The sequence below is a fragment of the Alligator mississippiensis genome, chromosome 2 (assembly GCF_030867095.1).
Source record: "Alligator mississippiensis isolate rAllMis1 chromosome 2, rAllMis1, whole genome shotgun sequence".
NCBI lineage: Eukaryota > Metazoa > Chordata > Crocodylia > Alligatoridae > Alligator > Alligator mississippiensis.
In genome coordinates this window covers 40,208,014-40,234,900 of record NC_081825.1, presented here as the reverse complement: position 1 = coordinate 40,234,900, position 26,887 = coordinate 40,208,014, and the positions used below count along the sequence as shown (strand labels likewise).

The following is a 26,887-nucleotide window of genomic DNA, read 5'->3' as shown; positions in this document are numbered from 1 at the left end:
AAAATCACAGACACAAGTGACAATTTTCACCAGATCTGCCCACAGAAAGCAGCTTATAGCTGTAATCAAACATAAGTGCACAGCTGCAGACAGCTTAAAAATGACTAAATCAGGTGAAAACCCAACCCCACATTGCATGAAGTATCAGATAAAGACCTTTCAAAACGTAGCATCTTTTGTAACTTGTGTCTGTGCAGCTCCCTTCCTGAAAACAGTGACAGGCTGGGAGAGGGGAAAGGGAGCAGAGAGAATTCAGTCTGGGGGGTTTTCAGCCCCAAGGTGGGGGAGGGGCTCCAATTCACCCAGCCCACCCTTCAGCACCAGCTGGGGAGCCCCAGAAACAACTCCCTCTGCTGCCTTTTCCCCCTTCCATGATGAAAACAGAGAACACTGGCAGAGCACCCTTGCTCCCAGCCCACAGCTAGATTTTCCTCTGCCCTAGAACCAACAGTAAACTTCTGTCTGGTCTGGGATAACACTGCAACTCAGCATGCTTTGTACAAATCATTCTGAGTTACAGCTGGGAACTGCACTTCTGTCTGCACTCCATATGCATCAGGCAACTCCCCCTCCTCTCTCCTACCACCAACCCCAGGCCTCACTGGGCAGCACAGAGGGGGTTAATGCAGCTGTTGCTTGCCCCCTCTCACCACCAATATGCACCCACCCAAAGATGATCCATCCCTGAGAATTTGGCAGTGGGCCAACCCTCCTTCCTCTCCCCCTACTGCCCAAGCCCTGAATTCCCAGCCCCTCCAGGAGCCCCTCAGGACAGGTCAAAGGCTCCACAACCTGCAGGCTGCATCTTTGACAGCCCTGAACTAGAAGAAGCATTGGGGAGTTATAATATATGCAGTAAGCAACCAGAAGCATGGCAAGAAGCATTCAAAGGGTAAATGAGGCTTTCAGATAATCCTACATCTAAGACTATCTATAAATTGGGACTCAGCAGTCACTGGCCACAGACCAACACAGCTTGACCCGTACACACCAAAAAAGCTAGGCTTTGTACCAGCAGTCCTCAATTCCTAGCCCATGGGCCAGATCCAAACCATGGAGTCATCCATCCAACCTGCAGAGCATGCCATGCATCCAAAAATTTAACAGCAGGAGAGCGGTGACAGCATTCATTTCTGCCCAATTTCCAGACCCATAGGTAACTCCCAGCAGACAGATAGTGTGGCCCAGGATGCTAGACTGGGCACATAAAGCAGGATCTAAGCGGCAACCCTATAACACACATGTAGCCCATACTGCCAAAAGGTGGAGCATCACTCATTTATACCATTTGAGTTTACTTCCATTTCAAGCAGAGAGAGATTCAACCAGTGCAAACTGCAAGCCATTCTTGTCCACTCACAGCAGACATACCAAACCAAGGGCCACTGGTTGTACAATACGAAGTACCAACAAAGCTGAAGGCACCTACTTTTACAGGACTCTGTGGGTTTTTGCCAAGTTCTTCTTCATCTACCTAAGCTTCATCTACCTAAGCTTGACTGAAGGAGTAAACAACACTCTGATGATATTAAAAGATTTCTGGAAGCAATTCAAATACAGTAAAGAAAAAACTGCATAGAAACTTAAAACAAAATGGACAGAAAACTACAAAAATGGACTTCAAATACATTAAGACTCAGAAGCCTTGTCACAGAGAAAATAGTGGAGTAAAACTGATACAACTGAAATAGGCCAGTTAGTCTATACTATAGGCCAGTTAGTCTTACCTCGATCCTGGGTAAGCTCTTTGAGAGAATTATCCTGGCGCATGTCCACGAGGGGCCAGCGGGGGCAGTTATGCTTAGGGGCAACCAACATGGGTTCATTAGAGACAGGTCCTGTCAGAGCAACCTAGTGGCCTTCTATGACCAGGTCACAAAATCCTTAGACGCAGGGGTAGCAGTGGACGTAGTCTTTCTGGACTTCAGGAAGGCCTTCGACACAGTCTCTCACCCCATTCTCATTAAAAAACTACAGGACTGTGGCATCGACACCTACATAGTCAAATGGGTTGCTAACTGGCTGGAGGGCTGCACCCAGAGAGTGGTGGTGGATGGGTCATTTTCGACCTGGAGGGATGTAGGCAGTGGGGTCCCACAGGGCTCGGTCCTCGGACCCGCACTGTTCAACATCTTCATCGTGACTTGGACGAGGGGGGAAAAAGCACCCTATTCAAATTTGCTGATGACAAAGATGTGGGGGGATGTGAGCACGCTAGAAGGGAGGAATAGGCTGCAACTGGACCTAGACAGGTTACAGGGGTGGGCGGATGAGAACAGGATGGGTTTCAACACTGACAAGTGCAAGGTGCTGCACCTGGGGAGGAAGAACCAGCAGCATACCTACAGGCTGGAGAACTTTCTTCTTGTCAGTGAAGAGGCAGAAAAGGATCTTGGAATCATTATTGATGCCAAAATGAACATGGGCCGACAGTGTGGGGACACGGTCAGGAAGGCCAACCACACCCTGTCATGCATCCACAGATGCATTTCAAGCAGGTCCAAGGAGGTGATCCTCCCCATTTATGCGGCACTGGTCAGGCCACAGTTGGAGTACTGCATCCAGTTCTGGGCGCCGCACTTCAGGAGAGATGTTGGCAGCATTGAGAGGGTTCAGAGGAGGGCCACCCACATGATCGGGGAGCAGCAGGGCAGGCCCTACGAGGAGAGGCTAAGGGACCTGAACCTGTTCAGCCTCCACAAGAGAAGGCTGAAGGGGGATCTAGTGGCCATTTACAAACTAGTCAGAGGGGACCAGCAGGCACTGGGGGAGTCCCTGTTCCCCTGAGCACTCCCAGGAGTGACTAGAAATAATGGTCACAAGCTGGAAGAGGGTAGATTCAGACTAGACATCAGGAGACGCTACTTCACAGTCAGGGCGGCTAGGATCTGGAACCAACTTCCAAGGGAAGTGGTGCTGGCTCCTACCCTGGGGGTCTTTAAGAGGAGGTTAGATGAACACCTTGCTGGGGTTTTTGACCCCAGTACTTTTTCCTGCCATGGCAGGGGGTCGGACTTGATAATCTGCTCAGGTCCCTTCCAACCCTACCAAGTATGAAACTATGAAATACCGAAAGGAACATCTGAATGATCAGATTGTACTAGGGACGTTTAAACAAAGACAAAGGATTATTCAGGATTATACAGGTCATAGAATTGGTAAAAGGAACTGTAACTGCTAGACAGAAAATAGTTTCTATCATAAAGAACATTGAGCAAGCTCTCACTTAAATTTTTTAACAGATGAAAACATCATTGCTTAGAATTTTTTATGCAAAACATTGATTTAACTATAATTTTCCTCTCTCTTTATTTTGACCAAATCATCCCTTTCTTTGCATCACAGGTAAGGTGATGCATATTAGAGATGTGTCATATCTTACTTCCTCTGTACCTCATGCACAAGTTTTCATTGCCCACTTGCTGCATTTTCAAACAAATATTTTCATGCTTTCTCCCACACCATCCCTTATGTGCTGTAAAAGCACATCCTGGACATGCTCAAATTCTTTAAATTTCCTGGGAATGTCTTCTTTTCAGAAGCCTACAAAACACCTGCTAATGGTCACATACCTTATCCCTTATGCTTCTCATCTGTTAATTTTTTTTTAACCTCCGAGTTAAATTGTAAGTTTTTCACAGTAAGGACTATCCTTCTGTTATATGGTTTTTCAGTGCCTACGACACTAAGGAACCTGCTCCCTGAGCATTATCACCATACAAATAATGACATTAGAATTAGTGTAGCACAGGAAATAAAGCAGATCTTTTCAATGTCTAGTCTGTATAATTCTCTACCACAAAAGAAAATCCACCAGTTCTCCAAATTAGCACTTTAGCTAAAGCAAAGTGCTCCTTACTACAACAAATTAGGTGTTTTCTTGAAGTCTTCTACATGCAGAAATGCTCTGAACAGATGGAAGACTTCAGTCTTTTTTTTCAAATCACTCTAGGAGAAAAGAGAAAAGTCTTTCAATAGCAATATATTCAACGGAATAGCTGATGTTTTGTTCACAGTCTCATTAATATGCCTGACCCCCTGATGCAGTACTAAGATTTAAGAACATAAGAACAGTCACTTACTGGGTCAGACCATAGGTCCATCTTTCAGTACTGTGTATCACACAATGGCATAGAGTGGATGCTGAAAAGAAGAGTGACCTGGGTATAACCAGGATTTGGCTAAATTGGCTAATCTTGAAGATGTTTCAACGAATTTCTAATGTGAAAAAAATCTCCATCTTTCAATCAAGAACTATATTTAATTTAGGCTTTTAAGACCAAAACTGCATTTTTCAGACTTCACAAAAAAAATCTTGTAGTTCAAAAACTGAAGCAAGTATGAAAACTCAAGACAATCTTTCAACCTTCTCTTCAAAATATCCCCTTCACCACGTTCTCCCCATACTCTAACCCAGATCGTCTCAAGTCACCCTCCTTGGGTGCCAATCTCTGCTTGTAATGAAGTGTACTGCTTCTTCACATAGAGAGCTACACCTCCGCCCTTCCTTGCAACATGATCCCTCCTGTACAAGGTATATAGCCATTAATACCTGTGGTCTAGTCATAGGTGGAGTCCCACCAGGTCTCTGTTATCCCTATGAGATCATATTTGTTATTGCTTATCAGAAGAGTCATCCTCCTGTTTGTTCCCCATGCTCCCAGCAGTTGTGTACAGGCAGCTAAGCCTGCCATCAGAAGCCCTGGGCTTCCCTGTCCTCTTAGAAGAGTCCTGTTCTTGGGCTGGGGTAGGAGTGAGTTCCTTTGTGATACCTGAACTGCTGATTCTGTGGTTGTCACTTCCAGAGCTTGCACTTATTGTCCGTCCATCCCCCGGATATCTTAGTTTAAAGCCTTGTCAAGCAGGTCAGCCATTCTGGCCAAGAAGAGCTTCTTTCACACTGGAATGAGGTAGAAGCCATCCCTTCCCAAAAAAATGCTGCCCCTCTCTCTGGAGTGCAGACTGTAATCAAAGTAGCCGAAACCTTCACAGCAGCACCAATGCTGCAGTCTTTTCTGGACTTCTTCAATACGTTCCTCCCTCCTGTGCCCGTGACCTGTAATCAGAAGGATCAAAGAGAAAACTACCTGTGCCCCCTGTAGTCACTCACGACCCGGCTAGAATAGAAGTCGCATCATTCGTGCCCACATGGATGAGAAGCATGGGGTAGTGGTAGGAGGGCCGGATGAGTTTAGGAATCCTCTCTGCCATGTCCCCAATATGAGCCCCTGGGAGGCAGCAGACCTCATGGGTCAATCAAGGATTTCAGTCAGCAATGCAGAAATCCTTGACTTCAACAAAGCTGACTTTCACAAGCTCAGGAGATTGGTTGTTGAGTCTCTGAGAGACCATGATCGGACAGGGAGGAGAATCCACGATGAATGGTCGCTCCTTAAGGACACGATCCTGAAAGCACAAGAGAAGTCCATTCTGGCCCGTAGGAAAGGTAGCAAAAGGATTGGGAGACTCCCTTGGCTCAGTTACTCATGGATGTCCTGAATCTGAAAAGAGAAACTTATAAAGGATGGAAGTCAAGAACTACCACTAAGGAGGATTATGCAGCACTGGCCCCACACCTGCAGGGAGGGGACCAGAAAAGCCAAAGCTGAAACCAAACTCAAGCTGGCTACGAGAATCAAGGACAATAAAAAGTCCTTCTTCAAATACATGGGAAGTCAGAAAAAAAACAGGGGCAACGTTGGACCCCTGTTGAACCAAATAGGGCAGCTGACAACTGACACCCAGGAGAAAGCTAACCTCTTCAACGATTACTTTGCGTAAGGGTGATCATACGCCTATAATTGATGAAGATCTTGTGAGGGAACACATTGAGCGGCTGGACATCCACAAGTCAGCTGGTCCGGATGAGATGCATCCAAGAGTGCTAAAAGAGTTGGCTGACATCATAACATGACCAATGGCGAGGGTATTTGAGAACTCGCGGCGTTCAGGAGAGGTTTCTGAAGATTGGAAGAGGGCAAATGTGGTGCTGATCTTCAAGAAAGGAAAGAAGGAAGATCCAGGGAACTACAAGCCAATCAGTTTGACCTCGATCCCTGGAAAGATCTTGGAAAAAAAATCCGAGAAACCATGAACAACAGGCTAATGGAATGCAACGTTCTAAGAGACAGCCAACATGGCTTCATTGCAAGTAGGTCTTGCCTGATCAACCTCATTTCCTTCTATGACCAGGTAACGCATGGGCCTGAACAAACGAGAAGAGGTTGATATCATATATTTAGATTTCAAAAAAGCCTTTGACTTGGTCTCCCATGATGTCCTCATAATACAATTGGGGAATTGCGGCTTCAACAACCTTATGATCCGATGGCTGGGGAACTGGCTCCGTGGTTGGACCCAGAGAGTGATAGTCAATGGAACCAAGTCAACATGGAGCATGATGACCAGTGGTATGTCCCAGGGCTCAGTACTCAGACCAGTATTCTTTAATATACTGGTATGTATATTATAAATATTTGGATTCAGGTGTCAGAAGCAGACTGGGTTAAGTTTGCAGATGACACTGAATTAAGGGGAAGTGCAGTCACTCTAGAGGACAAGCTGGAAATTCAGGCCAACCTGGACAGGCTTAGAAGGTGGACAGATCAAACCTGATGACATTCAACTCTGAGAAATGCAAAGTGCTCCACAGATAACATCCTTGTTAGCAGTAGAGGTCAAGACAACAGGCCTTATGAAGGGAGGCTGATAGGCATGAGACTATTCAGCCTGGAAAAGTAAAGGCTCAGGGGTGACTTGTTGGCAGCCTATAAGTATATAAGGGGTGTGGCATCAGGAACTGGGAGAATGTCTGTTCACCAGGGCACCCCAAGAGAAGACAAGGTCTAATCATCACAAACTGCTGGAAGACCATTCTAGACTGGACATAAGGAAAAACTTCTTTACTGTCCAAGTCTCCATAGTCTGGAATAGACTCCCCCCAGAAGTGGTAAAAGCACCTACTCTGGATACCTTTAAGAAACGCTTGGGTGATCTGACCTCAGCCAACTTCCTGCCCCTGATGATCTTGCAAGGTCCCTTCCAGTCCTAATGTCTATGAAATCTATGAAAAATGAAAGCTGATACTGATGAACAGCACTAGATGCAACATACAACAGCAGCAGCAGGTAGATTATATGACAGACTACAGGATGTATTGTAATATTTCTGTCTTAACTGCATTCATGTTTTTATACTACTATATGAATTGATTTACCTATAATGCTAGCACACAGGGAAAAAAAGATTAGACACCATGATAAGTGTGAGATGTGTGGAACCAGAAAGATGGACCTAGCACTCCAAAGTACTGAGTAGCTTTACTGACATTTCAAAGGTGAGATGGTTCACAATCAGGAGGCTGGGAGAGAGGGAGGCAGAGAAGATGAACACAGTAACAGAGAGGGGATGCTTGAACAGAGGGGTTGTCAGCTCCTTCCAAGAACAGTCAGAGATCAGAGGAGCTATGTGGGACAGCGGCTGGAAGGACTATAAAAGGAAACAGATGAGTAACTTTGGGGCTGCTCTGGGTGTTGTGGGGACAAAGAAATGGCTACAGAGTACCAGCAAAGGTGAGAAAACAAAAGGCAAATATCTGAGAGTGGAAGGGAGTCTGGGCTTCCCCTTGCTCTAGAAGCCATGCCTGGGCTGGCTTCAAGGATTCCCTCAGAACCAGACAAGGTTGCACTGGTCCTGAGCAAGCGTTCCCACCCAACCCACAGGGCACTCCATGACAGCATACCAAATCAAGCAAATAGTACAGCAAAATTGACTTCTAATTTTCAAAATGCAGCCTTATAATAATAGCCCTTTCATTCCAATAAAGTCTATGCACAGGGTGGATTTGATTTAAAATCACTGGTCAGGAAGCCTCTATTTAATTATTGCTTTCTACAAAACTTGCGTTCTTGTTGTTTGATATCCTTTATTCGTTTAACTTCTTGAAACTCTGCACTTTTAGAGAGAGATAAGGGCTTGACTCTGTGTACACAAACTTGCAGAGACAAGAGAGCCGATGGGTAGGTAAATCAGGTCTGTTATCTCAAAGTCCTTGTTAGCAGTATATGGAGATGAATCTGTGGAGACAAATCCACAGTTTGAGAGCTGAAACTGAGCATCACAGAGATGCTTAATGGGATCTTCTAGACTGAGCACTCAGTCCCATTGGGTTGAGTGGTTTTCTTTAATCTTTACTAATCTATAGAGAAGCCTCTGGGAAACCCATAAGATTGGGCCCCTAATATACTCCATGGCCTGTTGTGACCTATTTATAAAACTTTTCTAGAAAGGTTACAGAAATATATTGTCTCAAATAGCATATAATTAGAAGTTATAATCCCTATTTCATATATCTTTGAGCTTTAAAATAGCTTAAATTTCTTGCAGAATAGCCAGGAAAAACAACAGCAAAAAAACTCACTAAAAGTAAAATGCTGGCTCCCCAGTAGGAGTCAGCAGTCCTCACAGCTGCTGCTGCCCAGCCTCACAGCAGGTCTCCTTGGGTAATCAGCTACAAGGGCCAGGGCTCACAAAAGGCCTCCAAAAGTAGCTCTGTACACTAACAGCAGGCCACAAAAAACCCTTCACCTTGCCCTGATTTAGGTAGGTCCTTAAATATAAGGCCAGAAAAGACCTTAAAGAAGTTATCTATTCCATCTTCCTGCAATGAAGCAGAATAAAAGCAACACAGCCCAGCTGTAGCAGAACGTGTTATAACCCATTATTAAAAGCTACCAATGATGAGAAATTGTGGAGTCCCCTAGGTGAAAAGTGTCAAACTTGCCTGCACCTGTAGGCCAATAGGAGGATGACAGAGCTCTCTGCAGGGCTGGATGAAGACGGAGCAGCAGTAGGGCAATCCATGTGGGATGGTTAAGGCACCTGTCACTCCCTGCCATCCCGCACCCCACCATCACATGTACCCATTGGGGCCCCATCGCTGAGAATTCAGTTGCAGGCTTCACCCCCAAATCCCAGGGCCCTTTGGGAGCCCATACAGACTGGGTGAAGTGACTTCACAAGACATACGTTTGACACCCCTAACCTAGGTATGCTATTACTGTGCTTAAGTACTCTTGTAGATGGAAAGATGTCCCAATATATAGATTTCCCTCATTGCAATTAAATTGATTTTTTCTCATCCTATCCCCAGTAGATTTAAAAAAAAAAAAATCTATCTGTAATCTACAGCCCACTCTTGCCAGCCGCAGCTGGGTTGCCTGCAGGGCAGCAGAAGTGAAGACCCACCTGACACCAATCTGCATTACTTCAGCCTGCTGGTCCTAAAAGATTGCCAACACCTGTTCTATACAAATAACCTTTTACATATTTAAAGAGTCATGTTACCTCTCTTTGACTTCTCTTCTCTACATTAAAAGTATTCAGTTCCTTCAACTATTCGTCATAGGTCACATTTTCCTATAGCATCCCCATCTTATTTCTCCTTCTCCCCTCTGGACGTATTCCCATTTGTCTATACTTTTCCTCAAAGCGTAGTACCGAAAGCTAGAAATGTTTCTCCAACTGAGTGGAGAAAAGTCGCTTTGCTTATCTTGCATACAATGTTTCTGGTAATGCATTCAGAGAATGACAACTGCTATTTTTGTACAGAACCAGACTGTTTACTCATTTGGTTTATGACATACTAAAATGTGTACAAGTCCATGGGGCAGGATGGGATGCACCCAAGGGTGCCAGGGAGTTGGCTGGTGTGACTGCAGAGCCACTGGCCATCATAGTGATCAAGTGAAGTCCTGGATGATTGGAAAAGGGCAAATATAGTGCCTATGTTTAAGGAAGGGAAAAAGGAGGATCCAGGGAACCACAGACCAGTCAGCCTCACCTTGGTCCCCAGAAAAAAAATCACGGAGCAGATCCTCAAGGAATCCATTTCTAAGCACTTGGAGGAGAAAAAGGTGAATAGGAACAGTCAACATGGGTTCACCAGGGACAAGTAAGGCCTGGCCAACCTGACTGCCTATGACGAGATGACTGGCTCTGTAGATGCAGGGAGACTGGTGGATATGGTGTACCTTGATTTTAGCACGACTTTTGATACGGGCTCCCACAACATTCTCACAGACAGGCTAAGGAAGTAAAGGCTGGATGAATGAAGGCGGATAGAAAACTGGCTGGAGCATTGGGCTAAGAGAGTAGTAATCAATGGCTTGATGTTTGGTTGGCAGCTGGTATCAAATGGAGTGCCCCAGGGGTGGGTCCTGGGGCCAGTTTTGTTCAATGTCTTTATCAACGACCTGGAAGATGACATACTGGTCAGGCCGCAGCTGGAGTACTGTGTTCAGTTCTGGGCACTGCACTTCAGGAGGGATGTGTATAGCATTGAGAGGGTCCAGAGGAGGGCCACCCGCATGATCCGGGGACAGCAGGGCAGACCCTACGAAGAGAGGCTACGGGACCTTAACCTGTTCAGCCTGAGCAAGAGAAGGCTGAGGGGGGACCTGGTGGCCGCCTATCAACTCACCAGGGGGGACCAGCAGGGCTTGGGAGAGACACTGTTCCCCCTAGTGCCCCCAGGGTAACAAGGAATAACGGCCACAAATTGTTAGAGAGTAGGTTTATACTAGATATCTGAAGGCACTACTTCACAGTCAGGGCAGCTAGGATCTGGAACCAACTTCCAAGGGAAGTGGTGATGGCTCCTACCCTGGGGGTCTTTAAGAGGAGGTTAGATGAACACCTCGCTGGGGTTGTTTGACCCCAGTACTCTTTCCTGCCATGGCAGGGGGTTGGACTTGATGATCTGCTCAGGTCCCTTCTGACCCTACTTATATGAATCTATGAATCTACAGTGCACCCTCAGCAAGTTAACAGATGATACCAAGCTGGGGGGAGTAGTTAGATACGCTGGAGGGTAAGGATAGGATTCAGAGTGAATTAGATAAATTGGAGGATTGGGCCAAAAGGAATTTCATGAGATTCAACAAAGGCAAAGTCCTGCATTTAGGACAGAACAATCCCATGCACCAGTACCGACTTGGGGCTGACTTGCTGGGCAGCAGCTCTGCAGAAAAGCACCTGGAGAGTGGACATTAAGCTGAATACAAGCCAACAGTGTGTCCTTGTTGCAAAGAAGGCTAAGAGCATACTGGGCTGCATTGGTAGGACTGTTGCCAATAGGTCAAGGAAAGTGATTCTCCCTCTATCTTCAGCACTGGTGAGGCCACATCTGGATTACTGTGTTCAGTTTTGGGCCCCCTACTACAGAAAGGATGTGGACAAATTGGAGAAAATTCAGTGGAGGGCAACAAAAATGGTGAGAGGGCTGGGGGACATGGCTTCTGAGGAGAGGCTGACGGAACTGGCCTTATTTAATCTGAAGAAGAGAAGACTTAGGGATAATTTAAGAGCAGCCTTCAATTACCTGAAGAGGGGTTCCAAAGAGGCTGAAGTTAGACTGTTCTCAGTGGTGACAGATAACAGAACAAGAAACAGTCGTCTCAAGTTGCAGCAAGAGAAGTTTAGGTTAGATATTAGGATGAAATTTCTCACTAGAAGGGTAGTAAATCACCAGAACACGTTACCCAGAGCAGTGGTGGAATCCTTGGAGGTTTTCAAGAACCAGCTAGGCAAAGCTTTGGATGGAATGATCTAGTTGGGGATGGTCTGACTTTGAGCAGGGGGTTGGACTAGATCTATGAATCTGAATTTTCCTGAGGTCCCTTCCAACCCTAATTTTCTATTATTTCTTTGATATCTATGAACTAATATTAGCCAGGACACATCAACAAATTACTCATTTGATAGGACTTCCTGGTTAGCTGTATAAACTACTGAGGTACAATTTTTCAACTAATTCTACAGCAAATTTACAGCAATTTCATCTAATCCACATAAATACAGTGACTGTCAAAATGGATCACATTAAAAGTCTTAATAAAGTCACGGCTTCCCCATAGTCAATGGGCCAGTTATGCAAAGAAGGGAAATAAAACATTACACCAAGATATTCTGGTATAACAAACCAGTTAATAAACTGTTCCAGTAACATAGCAGTTGTAGAAATTAAGGTAGCTATTCTATAACCCCCCTGCATCCTCTTTTCCTTCCCACTTTAAAAGTCTGGAACATTTGGGATTAGAACTCCAATAAAGTTTTTCAAAAATTTAAAAACAAATGAATAAATCAGCATAAACTAAGGTTGGGTGAGGTTCTGGATGACTGGGAAAGAACAAATACAGTGCCCATCTTCAAGAAAGGGAAGAAAAAGGATATGGGGAATTACAAAGCAGTCAGCCTGACATCAATACCAGGAAAAATTATGGAGCAGGTCCACAAGGAACCTACTGTGGAAGCACGTAGAGGAAAACAATGTGATCAGGAAAAGTGACCATGGATTCACCAAGAGCAAGTCAAGCCTCACCAACCTGATTTTCTTCTATGATAGGACCAGTACCCCATGGTCCTAATCCACGTGGAAACAAATGATGCAGCGGGGAGCACTCCAGACCGCACCATGAAGGACTACAAGGCCATGGGGGCCCAGCTCAAGGAGATGGGAACACAGGTGGTATTCTCCTCTATTCTTCCAGTAAGTAGATGCAGACAGCACCATGAGGCCTGCATCAGAGTGGTCAAGCAGCGGCTTCGGAATTGGTGCTACCAGGCAGGCCTCGGGTTCCTTGACAACGACCCGCATTTTCACACAGGGGGCATGCTTGGGTGGGGTGGGCTTCACCTCTCCCCTAAAGGCAAGCATGTCTTCTCTTCCAGGCTGGCTGATCTCATATGGCGTGCTTTAAGCTAGCTTCGCTGGGGGATGGGGCCACAGGGGGACACAAGGATACTCCCCAGCCAAGACACATGATGAGCACAAGAAGTACCCAGGTAAGTGACAGGGGTCCAGATAGTCCTGGGATCAGGGGGGTGGTGCATGCACCCATAGGAGGACTTAAATGCCTCTACACTAATGCTTGTAGTATGGGAAACAAGCAGGAGGAACTTGCCCTCCTACTAGCCAACACAAACCTGGACATAGTGGGGCTCACTGAAACATGGTGTTACTCAACCCATGATTGGGCGGTAAACATCAAGGGCTACAGACTATACAGGCAGGACAGAATGGGGAAGAAAGGCAGGGGTGTGGCGCTCTATGTGAAAGAGCAATATGTGTCTTCAACAAAGAGCACTGGGTCAGAGGAGGAGCAGACTGAAGTACTCCGGGTGAGAATACAAGGGGTCGTGGGGAAAGGGACTTAACAGTGGGTGTCTACTATCAACCACCCAACCAGGGGGAAGAGCTGGACCAGGAATTCTCAGGTCAGCTTGCGGAGGCAGTTAAGTCAAAGGATGTGGTCATCATGGGTGACCTAAACTACATCTGCTGGGAAAAGCAGTCAGCCAGGTCGGACCGCTCACATAGGTTCCTAGCCAAGATACAGGACCTCCACCTAACCCAAGAGGTGCACAGTCCCACCAAGGGAAATGCCTTGCTGCACCTGGTGAGGGGACTGCGGGTTCTCAATCACCTGGGCGATAGTGATCATTGCCTACTGGAATTCACTATCCAGCGCAGGGTGTCAAAGGCCTGCAGCAAGGAAGCAGCCCTTGACTTCAGGAGGGCCACTTTCAATGAGTTAAGATTAGTCGGAGAGGCCCGGAGGGTAGGGGAGTTGGGAGTCCAAGACGAGTGGTCGTTCCTTAAGGAGACGATCCTCTGAGCCCAAAAGGTGACAGTCCCAACGCGAATCAAAGGGGTCAAGAGTGCTCAAAAGCCCCCATGACTCACCAAAGGCATTCAGGAACGTCTGAAAGCTAAAAAGGAGGTGTGCATCCACTGGAAGGGGCGGGCCATCACCAACGAGGATTATACCTCCATTGCTCAAGACTTCTGGGAGGCTGTGTAGGAAGGCTAAGGCAGAGACAGAACTACGACTAGCGACAAAGATCAAAGATAACAAGAAGTCCTTTTTTAAATACATAGGGAGTAAAAAGAAGGTACTGGATAACGTGGGGCCCCTGCAGGACACGCTTGGCAATCTGGTGGTTGCACCAGATGATAAAGCTGACCTCTTTAACAAATTCTTTGCCTCCATTTTTCTAAGCAGGGATTCCAGACAGACTCAAGAGAGGCACCGCCAGGCCTAGGGTCAGAGAGGACCTAGTTAGGGAACGTCTGGTGGGGCTGGACACGTTTAAATCAGCAGATCCAGATGATCTCCACACCAGGGTGCTGAGGGAATTAGCAGAGGTCATTGCAGGACCTCTGGCACGGCTTTACGAGCACTCGTGGTGCTCTGGCCTGGTGCCAGAGGACTGGAAAAGGGCCAATGTGGTCCTCATTTTCAAATAAAGGGAGGAAGAAGGACCCAGGAAACTATAGGCCTGTTAGTCTTACCTCATTCCTGGGGAAGCTCTTTGAGAAAATTATCCAGGAGCACATCTGCGAGGGACCAGCAAGAGAGATTACGCTTCGGGGCAACCAACATGGGTTCGTTCATTAGGGGCAGGTCCTGTCAGACCAACCTGGTTGCCTTCTACAACCAGGTCACAAAATCCTTAGATGCAAGTGTTGCAGTGAACATAGTCTTTCTGGACTTTAGGAAGGCCTTTGACACCATCTCTCACCCCATTCTCATTAAAAAATTAGGTGACTCTGGTGTCGATACCTACAGTCAGATAGGTGGCAAACTGGCTACAGGGCCGCACCCAGAGTGGTGGTGGACGGGTCATTTTCGACCTGGAAGGATGTGGGCAGTGGAGTTCCCCAGGGCTTGGGCCTGCACTGTTCGACATTTTCATCAGCAACTTGGACAGCACCTTGTTCAAATTCATGGATAACACTAAAATGTGGGGAGAGGTCAGCATGCTAGAAAGGAGGGACAGGCTACAACTAGATCTGGACAGGTTACAAGGGTGGGCAGATGAGAATAGGATGGGATTCAATGGTTCTGGAAGAACCAGCAGCATACCTATAGGCTGGAGAACTCCCTTCTCATCAGCAGAGGCAGAAAAGGATCTCGGAGTCATTACTGATTCCAAGATGAATGTGGGCCGACAATGTGGGGATGCAGTCAGCTGGGCTAACTGCACCCTGTTATGCATCCACAGATGTATCACAAGCAGGTCTGAGGAGGTGATGCTTCCCCTCTATGCAATATTGGTCAGGTGCCAGTTGGAGTACTGTGTCCAGTTCTGGGGGCCGCATTCAAGAGGGATGTGGACAGCACTGAGAGAGTCCAAAGGAGGGCCACTCATGGTCAGGGGGCAGCAGGGTAGGCCCTACCAGAAGAGGCTACGGGGACCTGAACCTATTCAGTCTCCACAAAAAAAGACTGAGAGGGGATCTGGTGGCTGTCTATAAACTTACCAGGGGGGACCAGCAGGGAATGGGAGAGTCCCTGTTCCCCCTGAGCACTACTAGGAGTAACAAGGAATAACAGCCATAAGTTGACTGAGTAGATTCAGGCTAGACATCAGGAGGCGCTACTTCACAGTCAGGGCGGCTAGGATCTGGAACCAACTTCTGAGGGAAGTGTGCTCACTCCTACCCTGGGGGTCTTCAAAAGGAGGCTAGATAATCACCTAGCCGGGGATATTTGACCCCAGCATCCTTTCCTGCCCATGGCAGGGGTTCAGACTTGACGATCTGCTTAGGTCCCTTCTGACCCTACCTACTATGAAACTAGGAAAAAAAAGGCTGACAGACTGCGGATGTGAGGGAGAGCAGAGAATGGGATATGCCTCGACTTTAGCAAGGCTTCTGGCAACTTCTCCTACAACCATCTCATTAATAAAGCTACAGAAATACAGAGTAGATGGAAGTACCATAAGGTGGATATGCAACTGGTTGGATAATCATGCTCAGGGAGTAGTCATCAAAGGCTAGTTGGGACAAAGTATCAAGAAGGCTTCCCCAGGGGTCTCTTTAATATCTTCATTGATTTGGACAATGGGAATGAGCGCACACTTAGCAAATTTGTGGGCAATACCAAGTTGAGGGGGAGTCTTGCACTTTGATCAGCATAACTGCATGCACAAATACAAAGTGGGGAATGGCTGGCTTGGCTGCAGAACTGCAGAGAAGGACCTGGGGGTACAGTAGACCATATTAATATCAGTGTAATTAGCAAATTAAGTGATGCAATTCTTCTGGTCTGTTCAGCACTGGTCCAGGCCACAGAAGAACGTGGACAGTTTGAAAAGAGACCAGTGTAGAGCAACAAAAAATATTACATGCTTGTTAAGATTAAGAGGAAAGACTGAAAGTAAAAACTAAAGAGCTTGAGAAGAGAGGACTGGAGGTGGGGATTTGGTGATGGTCAAGTACCTGCGGGGTGATTACGCAGAGAATAGAGATTGGCTTTTCTCTGTGGCTGTAGGGGACAGGACTAGGAGCAAAGAATTCAAGCTGCAGCAGAGGACTTTACCTAGGGGAGAAAGAAGTTTCTGACTACGAGGATGGTCAAGCATTTGAACAGGCTACTGAGAGAAATTGTGGAATCTCCATCCTCAGGAGTTTTCGAGAGCTTGCTAGACAGAAACTCAGCTGGGATGGTTTAGTATATATACATACAGTATATATGTATACTGTCACATAGTGAGACATTTCTTGCCTGCAAAAAAGCATGGCAGTATATGTCATAATATGTTTAAAGATGGCATTTGCCATAATGAACAGATCTCTACATTTCCTATAGACCCACACTTTAAAACCAGCTAATCCTGTCTGTGAGGATTTTAATCTAGAACAACATCATCACTACAAACCACAGATACCCAATCCCAGAAATACTTGATAATGCCACCTACATTACAGTTTGTTCAAAATGTGGTTAACACCAAATCTCACTACACCCTTGGGATGTACAATCTCTTTATAAATGGCAAGTCATTACTTCCATCTAAACACTACACGTGAACCAGACTGCAGTTGTTACTGCTTAAGCACAGGCTGTTTCTGACACTAGTGTGCAGTAGCATCAGCATCATGGTTCATGCCCGCAGGCGCTACATCACCGTAGCTCATCACTATGGCAACAGAGCATCTCATGTAGACATGCCCAGAGAGTTAACAGTATAGCCAGAAGTAGTATTCAAAATGCCCATCTCCAAAACCAAAAATGGTAATCCTTACACTGCAAGAACCAACTTGAGACTTCAGGACCTTTATTTTTGTTCTTACTGGTGAGAGATTCACATGCAACATTCACAGAAGCTCAGCAATTTTAATTCTGGCCAATAACACTATTTTTAAATAACATCAACAATCTTTACACTGGTACGTAGTGCAATTGGTACAATGTAACATGCTTATCATACTTCCCTTCCACTACCTTTCCTGACAAGAGGTCTTTCAGCACCTTCCAATCCTGCACCAAGGAACTACATTATTTCTAACTGCTTTTACATGAAATATCACTGTATTACTCCTGTTCACTGCAATGATGCACCCAAAGGATTTTCACAATTATAAAACTTCACGTAGTTTGCTTCCAACTAGAGTCATATCAAATGCACGTGGTAAGTACCTCTCAAATCCTGTCTGTTAATATGAATATCACCATTTCTGGCCTCCTCTTCGGGAGATGGGCATTTCTGAATTCGACCTCAGACCACACCATTAACTTGCTGTGTAGCATTTGGGTATCAATTCTGAAACCTAAGGGTATGTTAAGTACAACGCTCATTTTCAAGTCTTCCTCATACATGGCATTTTCAAGCACAAGCTTAGAGATGTCTTGGCTCATTTGAGATCAGTGGTGCCCAACCTTTTTGCCCCGTGGCCTGGATGGGCAGTGGGATGGATCTGGCCAGGAGCCTGATCGGGTGCCCAGGCTGGGCACCATCTGGCCATGCAGAGGGGTGCGGGCAGGAGTGACAGGCCAGCCCCACTGTGGCCCCACAGGGGAAAGAAGCTTGACCGGCGTGGCAGGAAGGGGCACGGCCCGGCCCAGAAACAGGTTAGGGAGAAGCGAGGGGACGTGGACCAGCCCCATGAGGGATGAGTGCAGGGCTTGGTGTCAGGATTTGGCAGAGAGAAGGATGGCCGTATGAACAAGTTCCCAGACCCGCAACGGTTGGTCCCCACGGGCCAGATGAGGTGGCTCCGAGAGCCCGTGTCAGAGACCAGGCTGAAATAGCCGAGCGGAGCAGAGCAGAGCAGAGCAGAGCAGAGAGGGGCGGGGAGTTTCCTCAGAAGAGAAAAGCGTGAGGCGGCGGCGGCGGCGAGTTCCCCAGACAGAAGGGGCACCCTCCTCCTCCTCCTCCTCCATCCCGCCGGCCGGACACAGCCGAGGGCGGCACCCGGCTCCTCGCCACGCGCGGAAGTGTCGGGAGCCCCCGGGGAGACACCGCGGCACCGAGTGAGTGAGTCACCGCCCGGCCCGCGGCTCCCGCGCGCCCCGGCACCGGCCGCGGCGGGGGCGGTACCGCATTGCCGCTGCCGCGCGGCTCCCCCGCCCCCGCCCCGCTCACCTGCGCCCGGCTCCGCGCCGGTGGCGCCTCCTCGTCTCCGAGCCGCGGCCACGGCCCCGGGCTCCAGCGCGCAGCCCGAGCCGCTTGCCCCGCCGCGCGCCAGCGCCGCCGCCACCACCACCAGCAACAGCGGCAGCAGCACGGCGATGCCCGCCCGCCCGCCGAGGCCCCGCGCGGCGCCCATGGGTGGTGGTGGTGGTGGTGGTGCCGCCGCCGGGAGGGGTGCCGCCGCCGCCGGAACGGGCTCCGCGCCGCCGCTTCCCCGCAGCCGCCGCTTCCGGGCCGGGAAGCTGCGCCGCCGGCAAGCGCGTCACGGTGCGCATGCGCGCCCCAGTGGGGTGGGGGAACACCTCAAGGGGGCGGGGCCAGGAAGAGCCGGGCCGCAGGGGGGCGGGGCCGGGCAGAGGAGGGCCCTGCCACTGCTCCGGGTCCAAACCCCGTCCCGTTTGGCAGAGGGCGGAGAGTAAGGCTGGTTCTTCCTTAGCGAACGCCTTCAGCAGCGAAGCTTTTGGGGAGAAGATGAGCAAAGCAACCGGCCCTTGGGGGTTGTCAGAGGATGTCAGTGCGAGGAGAACCCGCCTCACAGCTGGGTGCTTCCAGGCTGTCCCGGCGGCGGTGGGCGCCCGCGGGCACGGCCGGCATCAGGCCGGGGTTCCTCTGGGCGCGCCCAGGAGCCTGCGGCTCCGCGTGTGGAGCGGCGACTCCCAGCCGCGCCGCCACCGCTTACCTCCTACGATAATTCGTGGATTGCTATGTGCAATGGAGTTAAAAGACCCGTTGTGAGCGCCCGGAGAGCTTTACAACAGGAGAATTACTCTTAATATTTTTTGTGGTCAAAAAATGAATGAAAAACTAAAAACGGACAGTTTCCCAGAGGTTTAAAAAAAGGATTTGGAACCACGGGTTGAGGAGCTTTGCGGTCCGAAATGGAAGCAGCGCCTAGGCTTAGGCACTTATTGAGTTTTGTGACTTTCAGAGCAGGGACAATCTGAATCACACTTTTAAACTTAGTGTTTAGGTTTCTTTAAGAGCAACATGTATCTGGCCCAAGGGGCTAAAAAACACACTTTTTTATTGCTGTGATGAAAGTAGCACTGGAAAACAGGAAAAAAGGTACATTTCCACCCAGCAGGTTTTATCTGCATCAGTTACATGAGTGATCACTTCGATGATCTGTTTGAAAGCATCCTGAAACCTACCGAAACTTAGTGAGAAATCCATGCCATCCTTGACACTTTTTTTTTTTTTTTTTTTATGAACAATGCCAAACAACAGTAGCTTAGTAGCATTCACAAAGATTCTCCTCCCAACCATAAACACTATTCTCAAATTAGACTGAAGCAGAAGAATCAGGCTCCGGCTATTCTGCGGTCACTGATGATAACCAGAGGAAACACATGTACTCACCATCACGTGTTATATATCCACCCATAAGTTGCAAATAACTTCCTGCCATCATTTCCTTGATAATACCAACAAATTACAGAAGTAGATAATTGCTTGCTTGGCCCTGACAAATTACTAAATCGCCTTTCTCTACCCTCTTTTTTCTGCAATACTTGGTGAAACCTATATGTGCTCTTGCCAAAGAAAAGATATGCAGACTACATTTTTACTGGTATTTATATGAAACTGAAGCAGGAAGCTAAGCTCAGGCTAGATATGAGGTTACAGCAATTTGCTGAGGATTTTAAAAGTGAAAGTAAAATCAGCTCCACTGAGGAAGGGAGAAAACTTTAAATAACCAATTAGGTATAAAAACAGTTATCTATTTGCACACGGTCAAATTTGAGACCTGATTTGTCACTGCAAAAAAGTCACCCAAGGACAGCTTTCTAAAACTATATGGTGGATATTGTATGTGAAAGTTCTAGGGGTAACTAGGGTTTAAAACCTGATCTCACAGACCCGAGAGTGTAAAAACAAATCTGAACCCTAATCAGGTGTTGACCTCAAAGCCTACTGTGAGCATCTAATGCTCGAGTAAGATCATAATCTCCACTGTACAAACTGTAACAGATGAGCTAAATAAATGGGGATAAAAAACATACATCCTCCTTATGAGAACTATACCCGCATCATGTTGGGTGCTGTAGAAAAAACCAGGATGTTGATAGACCAGGCCTGAGGTCCTGTCACTGAGAAATTTACATAGTAATTTCTGGTCAAAGAATATATTTATGTGCATAAGACACCAGATGATAGGACCACATTAGTCTTTACGAATGGGAGAAAGAGTGAAATTCTTGACTTTTCAGTTATATTTATGCATAAAAACATTGTTTTTTAAACAAAGCACCTTCATACCCTGATATTGAGGAAGCTCTGCAGCAAAGTTACTGCCATCTTGGTATACCAGAGAAAATACGCACAAAATAGAATTGCACAGCTTGCTATGAGGGAGGGATATCAAGAACAGATACCATAAAACTGAGTCTAGCATAGTCATGTTAGAGACAGCAGCAAGTAAGCACTGTAGATCCTCTAAAGTCAGTATTCAACTACATGTTCAATAAATTAACCTCATAATACTGATACAGCTCATGATGATTTGTGAATCTGCCCCCATATGATTAATTATTTGAAAATATGACATCTGCATGATTAAACCCTGACGACTGCCTTAACTATGCTCTTGTCTCGTGATTTTTGAGCTACAGAGACAAAGGGAGATGATAGAGTCCATCTCTGAAGAGGACTATCTTTAAAGATAATCAGAACCTGAACAGACTTTGTCAGCACAGAATAGGAAGATGGCTGTATCTTAGGAAAAATAGTTTGACTTATCTTGTTTGCAAGGAAGGGAGAGGGAGCAGTGTCAGGTTTAATAGTTCAAGACAGACAATATGGCTTGAAAGGGATGGTCTAAGTGAGGAGGAATAGCTTTGACTGCTGGATGCACCAGAACTGTGCACCAGACTGCAGGGACCCAAGAATGAGACTCCATGATCCAGAGAAGAAGACGTGAGCTAGGGAAGTTCAGTACAATTAAAAGGTGTAGTCCCAAATCCCTAACACTTACCAAGTATAGCAAGGAAAACAGAGTAGGGATGGCATATAGATCACTCTAAGTAAAAAAAAAACCTAGCAAGTTCTGTCTAAAGCAAGTACTAAGTCTATTTCTTTCCATTATCACAGGCCTGAGAAAAGGTATACTACAAACCAGGGTGCCTGCGAGTGCTGAATTTGGCTAGTGTTTAAGGTTAGCATGCCACTATAATATTATATATGTTATAGTACAAGTATATGTATATGTACACACCCCCACACACATTTCAGATTATGGTTATATAGATATTTGTTTTATAGACTGTGCTTACCTGTAGATTAATTTAGCTACATTTTGCCACCTCAGTCCTATTCACTAATGATGAATTTGAACATCTATCTCCTGTAGCAATTCTGTGCAGCAGGGAATGCAAGTTCCTTTTTTAGGTGACACCTTACATCCTACCAATGCATTTTAGAATAGAGGGATAAATCATCAGTTTTTAATTTTTTACACAGAAACCAGAGTTGACTTCCAGTCCCTACTGACACCTCAGAACACAGCAAATGTCTTTGTTGTAAACATCTTTTTGCCCAAGATAGACAAAAAGTGACAAGAATCAGTAGTCAGGATGTTCTCCAGATGGAAACTAATAGATGATACTAAAACAGGCATAAAGAGCATTTAGACAGCACCAAATAGAAGAAAAATGGGTCCTAAAGATAGAGGATTTTTCTGATTATGACAGTGGTCAAGCATTGGAAGAGACCACCTAGAGAAACTGTAGCATCTCCATCCTTGAAAGTTTTCAAGAGCAGGTTAGACAGACACAGTTATCTGGGATGGTTTAGTTAGGGATGATCCTGCCTTGAGCAAGAAGCTAGACTAGATGACCTTGTGCAATCCCTTCCAACCCTACTTTCCTATAATCCTATAGCCAAAGACAAAATCAGTAAAGATCTGAAATTGCTGAGATCCAAGAAGAATCAAAAAAATTGATGATATTAATTAGTCATGCTCCTTATTTCCTTTTAAAGGTTTTCAAGATCACTGCAACAGAAGAATGCAAGAAGGAAGTGCTCATCAGAGCCTTTGCAAAACACTTCTAGATAAAACTATTGAGAAAGAAAGATCTCCCTCACTATATAGTATTATCTAGGAATTAGAGGAACCGAGCTAAATTCTTTAGTAATCTGGAGGAAGCAATGTCATTCTTGGATCTCTTTAGAGAGTTGGTTGGTAAAGATGACCTTGCTGATTTAATGTTAATAGACTTTTCCTGGGCATCTGACCTAGCATCACTTGCATTATGTAGAATTAACATGGTATGTATTAGGTGGATTGAAAACTGGTTCACAGAGAGATCTCAAAATATAGTCTTTAATGGACAGATATCACTGGGACTATTTCTAGCAGGGTTCCCAAGCAATTTGTTTTTGATAAATGCTATTTAATATTTTTAGAAATATTGAGCCTTAATGAGGCCAAGATAAAACCTAGATTCCAAATAGTAGATTATTGTCTCCTGCAGAATGCAGGAGTTGATGTTTTGGGCTCAGCACATTTAAGTCTGGCTATGTATTTATATATTTAAATATGGATTTAAAAGACTAGTGTCACTGTAGCAAAGGTTGTATAACATGCATCATGGAACTCATGGAACTCACATAATGTTGGCAGTCTTGCACATTGTTTAGTCTCCTTGCTCGCTATACCCCTTTACCCTACCCCTACCGTCCCCTACCCTGTCTGTCTTGTCTATTTAGAGTGAAACTTATTGGAGGAAAGGACTTTTGTTTGCACAGTACCCAAAACAATGGGGTCCCATTCTCCAGTGGCCCTCCACACTCAACATAAATAATGGAAACACTCCCTTCTCACATTGCACCTTCCTTATAAGATTCTGTGGGACCTGGGAAGATGGCTAGGAGACTTACGTATAATACAGCTTTGAATTTGCCTTACATGTAAACAATTCTCTGTAATACATGCCAAGTACAATGCATACTATAGATGTCCTAGTGGTAGAGGTAAATAGACTGCTTTAGCTTTTATCTGAGGCTAATTTACACAAAAGGAACTTTTCCAACTCGGAGATCTTACACCTTCAGCTCTCCTGTGTAATATGAATTTTCATTTCCACTTAGGAGAAATTTTACAAATCTTTGCATTCTCCTATGCTTGAAGAAGGGTAGTGTGCCTGAAAACTTGAAAATAAAGACCTTTTTTTGCAAATATTTGGTTGGCCTAATAAAAGTGATCACCTCTACCCAGAGTTCTGATTCCTAGTGATAATTATAAACTTGCTTTCATTCCTCTCACATTCCTGTATTTAATATAAACTCACTATAAGTGAAGATTACAAAAAGTTTGCTTACTGCTTACTATCTAACCAAGTCATAATTTTAACAAAGCACTTAACAATTAACTAAATATATTTAATTTCCACACTTAAAGAAGAAATTATTCACCTGTTATGTGCCAAAGAATATATTAGTCTCTATTCCTAACTTAGAGGAGACAATACATTTTTTGGTATTTAGTTCCAATTCCTTTTTTAGACTAGTGTTATAAAATAGCAACATAGCATACTTTGGAATTTGTGGCTTGCATATATGTATTTGGTCCTAATAATCCCATAGCAGCGAGTCCTCTTTTTTCATGGTTGTCAGGAAAACAAACAAAGAAAAGAAAAAAAGAAAGTGTCTCCTGCCAGTGCAGTTTAGTTATACTAAGTGACCTCATTTGAATCAACATACTCACCTTTGTGGTTATATCAAACAACTGTGAAAGAGCAAACAAAAGAATTACTGAAGCCACTCTCAAAAGAAACCCATTCATTTACACAGGTAAAAGGAGATGAGAAGGAAATTCCCTTTCTATAGCAAGTGGCTCCACAAATGGCTTCTAATTAACAGTATCACTGCCCAATTAAGAGCGAGAGAAAACATGGCAGTTGACATTTTCTGGTATCTGTTAATTATTGAGTTACATCTGTAGAATATGTTAGCTGAAAGTTCCTTCAGTTGAAACATTACATTCTGCTATCAAATGCTTAGTAAAGGAGACATGAAGACTTCAGGTGGTTATTTTGTATGCGTTTTCTATGGAACCTGTCACCTTTTTGTTCAGAAGATAGCCTATGGACTAATGGACTTCTGATGACAGGGGATTAGACAGCCCCTCCAAGGATAGCTGAAGTAAGGTTAAGAGGTACTTTGGGAGCTGACTTGCCTTTTTTTGCTGCTCCAAATAAGACATAGAGACAATTCAAAACATAGCTATAAAGTTAGCAACATCTGTTTTATGTAATCAATACAATACAGATTTTATGGCCGCAATGAGAATTCAAAGTGAAAACAAATTCATGTCAATTAATGTAAACAAATCAACTGTTGCCATTAGTGGCCATAGGTGATATGTACCTGCATAACAATGAGCTGTGCAACATTGTGACACAAAAGAGAAATATATTTACACCCGCTTGGACAGGTTTGAGAGCAAAAGAGTTTCATTTCAACGCCCTTGTGGGAGCCGCATACCACATGCTCCAATTACTGCTCCAAGAATACACTTATCCTAAGAGAGCTTCATGTTGAAGGTATTCAGGTTTCCAGCCCCCAGTACTTTGTTCAAAAAAGCCATTCTAGAACTCTTCCAATGGTTAGAGGCTTCCTAAAATTTTCAGTCTAAATTTGTTCACAACTAGTTTGTAGCTCTTTGACCTTGGACATCAATATTGTCCTTTAACTTAAATAGGTTTTCTCCTTCCGTAACATTCATTTTCAGAATGTATTTATAAAGGTGAACCACATTCCAACTCAACCTTTATTTTGCTAAATTAAAAAAGCCAAACATTTTTAAATCTCTTCTCATAAAATAAACTATATGTTCCCCTAACTATGCTAATAGCCCTTTTCTGCACCTATTTCAGTTTAAGTTAATCAACGATTTTTGGTTACAGAACTATAAACAGCATTATAACTAAGATTTTACCAATGCCTTCCTAATGCTTCCCTGTGTCAACTAAAATTATCCCACCTAATATAATCTACCATTGCATTAGCTTTTTTTCACATATGTATCAGACTGAGATGACTCATAGTCATCCTATAATCAACCCAATATATCTTTTCCATTATATAATACTTTTTTTGGAATTAGTTTCTAAGAGCATGATTTTGCACTTTGAGCTGTTTAATTTCATACCAATCTTATTGTTCCGCATAATGGGACTAAGAGCAGGAACTGGGGAAAGGTCCAAGTGTCAGAAGCAACAGGAAGCAACTGAACTTTCTGCCTTTCCAAAACAAGGTGTATGCCTTATTTGGGAGTGTGGGGTATTTGAGAAAAATATGGTAATACTGTACCTTGCAGGAAACTGGAGGAGATGGGGATTAATACTATAATCATGCAATGGATAAGGAAGTAGCTAAAGATGAGACTGGAAATATATTGAAAGAGGAGTTATCAGATTGGGGGGAGGTTACTAGTGGTGTTCCTCAGGGACCAGTCTTGGGACCCCTCCTGTTCATGATTCATCTCAGCCTGGAAGTGCTTGATTTGAGGAAAAAAAATTCAGTTACTTTTGAGTTATGACAGCATACGCTGAGAGGGGTGGTGGTGATGGTGGTGTAAAGTGATGTCTTCTTTCTAACCTGTAGTGTGGCAAGACAGTAAAAGCTAAGAATCTTATAAGGACTTAATGAAGATAGAAGGAGAACTGAGGTGGCAGCAATGGATTAAGGATTCTTGGCATTCCTCTTGTTTGATAAGAGTAAACCTACCTTTATTTAAACTGTCCAGAAGGGAACATAGATATGCCCTCACTTCAACAGCAAAGACTTGTAGCAAGGAACTGGTAACATGACTTACAAGTCCTTCCAGCCAAAGGCCACCTGTGAATCCCAGGAGCTACCAGCACAGCTCTTTGGCATCAGCCTAGCCCCCTACACCATGATATTTAGATCAGGGATGGGGTGCTGTACCAACTGAACAAGATTTTTAGGATGCTATAATTTTTACCTTGTTCCCCCACCTTTTTTGCTGCCCTAATATTAATAATCATATGGGTTCAGAGGTTTGTTGTTCATCACCAAAGAAGGCCTATTAAAATATGTACTAAATTCATGTCAAATATTAAGAAAAAGAAAAAAATACTGAAAACTAAAGAGTTTAACTAAATTATCATTTGATCAAGTTCCCTTATTTCTTCTCTGTCTTGTAAAGAGACTATTGGTTGCAAGTTTTGCAGATGGTGTTACATATCCTTGCTGGGATTAGGGAGATCATTTTAGGTGTCAGATGTTGAATTTTGAGATTTCTTCCTGAGATAAGATGAATACAAAATACACAGAAGCTAAGAAAGTAGCCAAGGGGAGAAATGCAACTCTTGTCTTCTGCAGTTCAGTTGCTGAAACACACAGACACAAGCCAATTTCTGAATCCCAAACTTTACTTATCTTG

General features: G+C 45.0%; 1 protein-coding gene across 1 annotated transcript in view; it reads right to left on the bottom strand.

The window, feature by feature from the left end:
• Window positions 1-18,742, bottom strand: part of STIM2 (stromal interaction molecule 2) — a 149,540-nt gene extending 130,798 nt beyond the window's left edge. Inside the window, exon 1 of the mRNA XM_059721619.1 lies at window positions 18,433-18,742. Coding sequence (XP_059577602.1) covers window positions 18,433-18,616 — 184 coding nt within the window. The 5' untranslated portion in view covers window positions 18,617-18,742. The remainder of the gene's footprint in view (window positions 1-18,432) is intronic.
• Between the last annotated feature and the right edge of the window lie 8,145 nt (window positions 18,743-26,887).